This window comes from Bos javanicus, chromosome 27, assembly GCF_032452875.1.
Source record: "Bos javanicus breed banteng chromosome 27, ARS-OSU_banteng_1.0, whole genome shotgun sequence".
Taxonomy (NCBI): Eukaryota; Metazoa; Chordata; class Mammalia; order Artiodactyla; family Bovidae; genus Bos; species Bos javanicus.
In genome coordinates this window covers 17,552,955-17,560,541 of record NC_083894.1, presented here as the reverse complement: position 1 = coordinate 17,560,541, position 7,587 = coordinate 17,552,955, and the positions used below count along the sequence as shown (strand labels likewise).

Genomic DNA, 7,587 nt, shown 5'->3' with positions numbered 1-7,587 from the left:
TAGCTATTGTATCATCAGTGACACCGCACCCTGTGGGTCAAAGTAGACCAAGCACAGATTCAAGGTAAGGGATCATAGACCCCAACTCTCAACTGGAAGAGTAGCAAAGAATTTGCAGTCATCCCTAAACTGCTATAAAATCTTTTAGGCATATATATTTGATAAGCATGGAGGTTTCCACTGCCCCCTGCCAAGTATCAGTAAGTACCACGCTAAGTCCTCAGCAGTTTGCAAATGTGGTGGCTGTCTTAAAGATGAGGTGCTATTACATCTATTGTGTATAACTTTTGTTATTGTTGTTCAGTCTCTAAGTCTTGTCCGACTATTTGTTACGTCATGGACTGCAGCATGCCAGGCTTCCCTGTCCTTCACTACTTTAATAACTTCTAAAATATTTAATGGCCATGGTAATCAAAACTCACTAAACTTGTATTTCTTTGATTTCTGCATGTGTATTTTATTATCAACATATGCAGTTGCAGGAAGCATGTAGTTTGCCTTTTATGACCCATACCTGAGATCTTAGAAGTATTAAAAATAGTTTATTAATGCCCAGGGTATCATTCTGGCTCACCTAATACCTTGATTTACTGAAGTCACAAAAGTTATTTTGGCTTTTTTTATGGATATAACTTTAGCCACATTGTAAAGCATAGCTTTGTACAGGTGTTTTCACATGTCTGATCCACTGACATGAAAGAAATTCAACCCTTGGGTCATAGAGAAAGGAAGCAAAAGACCTAATAAAAAGCACATGTTAACCGTTAATGTTCATTTACCAAATCCTACTTAAACTCTTGTATTCTCAGAGTTAATCTCATCCAATTGCCTTTTAATTATAGTCTCTTACTGAGAGTTGCAAATATAATGGCTTTTTAATATAACTTGCAGTGTTCTGTGTCCAATGTAGGATGTAACCATGCAATTTATTCAGTCAGAGCTAGTGCATTAGGTAATTAAAACATAACCACACACAGATTTCTGCACATGCATATTTGGCAGGAAAGTAATATAAGAATCTGACAATTTTTTTGCAGAGTTCTTTCTGGATAGAATAGAAGGGAAATCCTATGTCCACCAGTGCACAGTGTAGCTAAGGTGAAATACAGAAATCAAATATGACTGTTTGGGAGATGTGTGCACATATCAGAGAGTACAATAAACTAAAGTAGGAATATAAGTGGTTTAACATGTTGTTAACTATCTAATCACAGCCTTGGTTGATATAATTCTCAAGGCAAGATAGTTCTTCATTATCTAAGATGTTAGGAGTTGAACAGACCCTCAGTCTCCTGTCCCTTTTAGAGGAAGACCAAAAAAAAAAAAAAAAAGATACGGGATTTCAAATAATTTTGACTATTAACAAAATGATCATTAAGAAAAAGCTTTTTTGTGTAGTGATTACTTTCGGGGAGTAAGAGTTGATGTATGCATAGGTAATTAACCTTCTCTAGTTTCCACCTTTATTTTGGTATAACCAGATTTTATATAAAAACAAGTAGTGTTTTACTAGCTGTTTTAAAATACATATAATTTTGGTGACATTTAACTGAAAAGAATTTACTTCTTTTTTGGCTGTGCTGGGTCTTTGTTGGTGTGCACAGGCTTTCTCTAGATGTGGAGAGCAGGGACCGCTCTCAGTATAGTGCACGGACTTCTCACTGCAGTGGCTTCTCTTGTTGCAGAGCATAGACCCTGGGATGCATGCACTCAGGAGTTGTGCTCCAGGGCTCTAGGGCACAGGCTTAGTTGCTGCACAGCATGTGGGATCCTCCTGGATCAGGCATTGAACCTTAGTCTCCTGCATTGGCAGGCAGATTCTTTACCACTGAGCCACAAGGGAAGCCCTGTAATTAGTATTTAAAAAACACATTAAGGTATATTTTTATACATTTATTCATTCCATAATTTATTAAGTACTAACTAATTATGCCCCATATGTTACAGTGATACCAAAGTTTTTTTGCAGAGTGTTATTTCTCTAGTGTTAACTTTAACTGTATTTGGCCATGGGATAAATTAAAAAAGAAAGGATACATGCTATGAATCCAAATATCAGTGTGAAAACAAAAATAGTTATTGATCAGGATTTGGGGTTTGGAAAATGCCAGTATCTGGAGACATAAAAGACAAACAAGAACAGTTAGGAGGCTAGCCAAGTAACTTCCTACTCTCAGGTCAGAATTTAACTTAGTCTTGGAATCCAGATACATACTTTCTCAGGCTGATGCTCCTTGTACATTTACACGTTAGGGTTATAAATACTGAGACTTTGGCCTCTTCAACTCCAGAAAGAGTCGTCTCTGAAGGAGACCAGCCTGCACACACAGGGGATCCTTCCTGATGTTCTGAGTCCCAGCTCTCAAGTTTACAGCCTAAACCTTGCCATTGAATTTCTCTAGTCTTGACCGCTCTCTATTTAATCCTGCCTTTTACCTAGTCCTATCGAAGCTTCCTTCATAGTTGAGTCAGTCAAGAATCTGCGTGCAATGCAGGAGACCTGGGTTCGATTCCTGGGTCAGGAAGATCCTCTGGAGAAGGAAATGGCAACCCATTCCAGTATTCTTGCCTGGAGAATCCCATGAACAGAGGAGCCTGGCAAGGCTACAGTCCATGGGATTGCAAGAGTTGGACTCAACTTAGCAAGTAAACCACCACCACAGTAGTAATTAGCTTATTCTTAAGTAAAAATGTAAGTCCTTGATATGTTTTCCTAAAAAACAACAACAACAACAACAAAAAAACCCCACACATATAGTTTTATTTTTGGCATTTCTAAAAGCAAGATTAACTTCAAATTTGATATGTTTATATATTGTGTGTTGACTTTTTTCCTTTACAGCCTAGCTTCCTTTAAGGATGTTTGCACACTTCCTACTGAATAAAGATTTATGCAGCTTGTTCCCTTTTAATGGTCATTTGTATTATGAATCAGACTACTATTAAAACATGTTTTAGTCAACATCTTTGAACAAATTATCTACATTAGTGCACATATTTTGTAAATTGGAATTCTAGAAATTATTTGGCCTAAAAAAATACTCATTATGGTTTGAACTGTGCACCCTCAAAAATCCATGTTGAAATCCTAACCCCCAATACCTCGGAATGTAACCTCCTTTGGAGACAGTCATCTTTATAGACCAAGTTACAATGAGGGCATCATCAGGGTGGGTTCTAATCTAGTCTGTCTGTTTTAAGAGGAAATCTGAACACAGGCATGCGGAGGGAAGATGATGTGAAGATACAGGCAAATGTCACATAGCCTGGAAGATAGTCATCTTCAAGCCAATAAGACACATCTGGAACAGAGTCTATCTTCACAACCCTAGGAAGGAACCAATACTGCCAATACCTTTTTTGGAACTTCTAGCTCCAGAACTATGAGACAACAAATATCTGTTGTTTAAGTCACCCAGTTGATGGTACTGTTACGGCAGTTCCAGAAAACTGGCTAGTGCACCCCTCCCCAATGGCTTTTTATCCCTTAACCGACCATGTAGGAGAGTAACTTTCCCCCTACATCTCACTGACACTAAACAATCTATTTTTACCATGTTTTGCTAATTTGGAAGACAACTAAATGATATCTCTTTTTAATGCACACGTCCGTGATTTTTTAATACAGATTTAATACATTTCTGGGGTTTTATTTCCTTTTATTTAAAAATATCTAAAATGGATTCAAATGGATTGACTTCATCAGTTAACTATTTATATCTACTATGATTAACATGGTTTGATACAATCATAAAAATAAAATGATTAAACAGTATGCTTAACTTGAAAAAATTTAACTACAGATTAATTTATTGAGAATCTATTGCAAAATTTTCATTCTCTAGAATTATCACTTGTATTAAGAAGTATATTCCTAAAAGGAAAAAGCTAAATGATTGAAAACTACAAAGTGAAAAAGTAAAAGTCAATTTCTTATAGTATGAGATATTAAGTCTCATATCCAAAAATCCACTTTGTTAAGATATTAAGTATTATGCTTTTGAAGTAAGTTCATTACTGACCTTACTGTTAGAAGGATGCTGTAATTCTACACAAAGTTCTAAAATAATACTTCATATTAGAGGAGCATCTTAGTAACATAAAAAATAAAAAAAAATGGCTTGAGGGTCGCAATATTGATTTTAAAATTGTTGCCTGAACTAATTATCAATGAGGCATATTTGTTCTCAGTAACTCTTTAGTTAATATATGCCTGTCCTGTTTGATGATTACTTTTTAATCTTTTCTCACGGACTCATATTGGCCTTTCCATGAGTCAGGAGGTGGGCTTTCATGTTGTTTGACTGAATAAACTTCTTGCGGCAGCCTACAAAAGGACACACAAAAGGCTTCTCCCCAGTGTGGGTGCGCACGTGTGTGCGCAAGTTGAAGGACAGGGAAAAGCGTTTTCCGCACCCTTGGAAAGTGCACGGAAATGGCTTCTCTCCAGTGTGAACCAGAAAATGTCTTTTTAGCTTTGCACTCTCCTTGAAGGCTTTCCCACATTCTGCACACACATGATCTCGGGGATTATGAACTCGAAGATGCTTCCTCAGGGATCTTTTATTCTGGAACTCTCTTGTGCATCCGTTGTGAGGACAGGCATGTCTTTCAGGAGCACCATATTCTTTATTTGTACTTGGCCTCCTAGTGCATCCTGTGAGCTGTTTAGATTCTGGAAAGTCCATGTTGGGTATTTCTCCAGGAGGAAGCTTCTTGCTTGTCTTGTACTCAGAAAACTCAAGAAGTGGATTCTCTCCAACCACCTGTTGAGGAAATTCTTGTTTTGCGTCCCTTTTCATGTATTCCAAGGAAGATTCAAGAAGTGAGCTTGCCGCAAGAACCTGTTGAGAAAGGTCTTGTTCTGATCCTTCTTTCAGACGTTCAAAGGACTGAAGGAGTGGGTCCTCTTCCACAATAGGTTCAGAAAACTCACCTCTTATTATGCATTCTATGTAACAGTCAGAGAAGGTATCATCTTTGACAACCCGGAAGCTAGCCTCATAGCACACATCCTCATCATATAAGATGCACGTTGTGTCAGGAGATTCCTGCTGGGCTGGCAGTGACTTGTCTGTGCCGGTAGCTCTTCTCCCCGGGCCTTTCTGGCTAGGTGTCGTTCCCCTTTTCTTCAGTTGCTGGTGCATGGTGTCCGGTTAGTTGCCTCCTTGAAGGTTTACACCAGGATAGATCAACCGCTTCTGGGTGGGAGTGATCAGCCTGAATTGTTTTCAGCAAGCACCTGTTTGAGATAGCAGTCATCAGGTGAAATGTATTCCAATTAATATAGTCTCAATTCCAGCCATGATCAGAAAATTACCTCAAAAAATGGCCTAGAACTCTTAAAAAAAAAAAAAGCCTAGAACTCACTTTATAGCAATAGAATCACTACATTTACATCTTTGACTAATTCTCCAAGAGAATAAGAGAATTAGTTGTGAAGTACGTAGAGACTTGGATCATAACCATTTCTTTCCTGGGTACCCCCCACATGTCACCAGACCTTTCTAATTGATTAGCTAACGTCTACTGGGCACTCATGATGTACCTGCCATATTCTAGGCTACTTGTGGGTTGAGAGACGAGTGAGTAGATACACCAAAAAAAAAAAAAATGTATGCCTCATAGAGCGTATGCTCTCCTAGGCACAAAAGATAAGTAACATACATTGTATGTTATATGGAACAAGCCAAGGGGCTAGTAGAAAGCAGAAGTTTGCAATTTTAAATAAGGAGCTCCAGGTAAACCTTGACTGAGGGAGTGGCAGCAGATTAAAAACTTGAAGGAGGTGAGGGAGCAAGACAGGCCTACATTCTTATATAACTCTTCTGTGAAATTCAAATACTGCATTTAAAGTGCTCAGCACACTTCATGGCATAGAGCAAATGCTGACCGCTCATGTGAGCTACTGTTAGTTCACTTTTGTATTCATTCTGTAAGTAAATATAGGATCCTGCTAAGTGCCAGGTACTCTTCTACACCAAGAGCAGCAGACTTTTTCTGTAATGAGACAGATTTAAGCTTTTGGGTTCTGCGGGCCTCTGTCATAGGTATTCAACTCTCTCACTGTGGCATGGAAGCAGCCTAGACGGTACTTGGAGGATGGGCAGTTCACAGCAGAGACTGATTTGGTGCATGGCTGTAGCTTGCCCACCTTTGTTCTAGAAGATGGTCATCCAGAGAACAAACCACATGAGATCCACGCATTCCCGTCTCCTATCAGTGCAAGTCAAAATAAAGGCACAGGGGAATTTGGCCCCAAATGGTTTTTGATCATTTTTTTTTAAAAATCTGAAAGTAGCATTATGAGAGTTACAGCATGATTATATTCTTCCTAAGAGCCCTTTGCTTAATTGTTACAATTGTTTAGCAATTAAGCAAAGTATCTAAAGATCTTTAGAGATCTAAAATTAAGATCTCTTAATTTTAGCCTAATGTCCTGCTGTAGGAACAAAAGTTAAGTGCTTTTTAAAAAGAGCAAATGTGAAAGTTACTGGAATGAAAATCAACTGCTTATTTTTAAACAGCCATATTAAAAAATACCACCTCAAAATTTTGTGTCATTTACTTTTGGTAAAATAATACACAGAATGAAAACAAAACATGCTTTCATGTCTTCTTAAACACTGTATATATATACACACATACATATTTATATATAAAGTAAATATACATTTAATATACTTTAGTATGTATATATTTAGTATATAATATATATTCAATATATATACTGAATATATACTAAAGTATACTTTATACAAATTTGTATAATGTATAGGATTATAATGTAATTTGTATTTGTATTATGTATATTATGTATGTATAAATAATATGTAAATATATAACTATATAAACTATATATGTATTATATAAATTTACTGATCTGTATAAAATATATATAAATGGGGATTTCCCTCATGGTCTAGTAGTTAAGACTCCATGCTTCTAATGCAGCGGGTGAGGGTTTGATTTTTGATTGGGGAACTAAGATCCTGCATGCCTTAGCCATACACATACACACACACAAAATATAAATGTTATATGATATTTTAAAATTGCTAAGGGAAGACTTTTAAATAGCTTCTTAAGCATTTATATATACATATTATATAAGTAAAATAGGTATTATTTTATATGAATGTAAGTGTCATATTTATATATAAATTGCTCAGGAAAGAGATTTAAATGTAATAAATATATATTTCTATACTATATTTATACTTATTAAAACATTTAAAACTCTTCCCTTACCATCTGAAGTGCATATTGTTTTTATTCCATGTTTTTCTTTTGCCAAAAATAAATAGCATGATTCTTTTGAGGTGGTTATTTTTAAACATGCCTTTTAAAAAATATTATGAAGCTGTTTATATATGTTATATTCCTAATAATAAAATTAATGGTGTAAGCATTATTATTTATTCTCTCCAATCAAGGAGACTGTATCCAGGAATATTTGCCTAACAAAATCTTGCTCTCATTGCTAAAAAATAATTTTTGTTTCATTTTATATTAGTGAATATAGCAGTTTTGGAGCAAAACCACTAGTGACAGACCTAAAGTAGGAAAGACCACAATAGCCCACTC

At 36.2% G+C, this 7,587-nt stretch overlaps 1 protein-coding gene across 1 annotated transcript; it reads right to left on the bottom strand.

The window, feature by feature from the left end:
* Positions 1–4,217: 4,217 nt before the first annotated feature.
* Positions 4,218–5,157, bottom strand: ZFP42 (ZFP42 zinc finger protein). Its single transcript, XM_061404741.1, has one exon. It carries the CDS (start codon positions 5,145–5,147, stop codon positions 4,248–4,250), a length of 900 nt encoding a protein of 299 aa, XP_061260725.1. The 5' UTR covers positions 5,148–5,157; the 3' UTR covers positions 4,218–4,247.
* Positions 5,158–7,587: the final 2,430 nt, after the last annotated feature.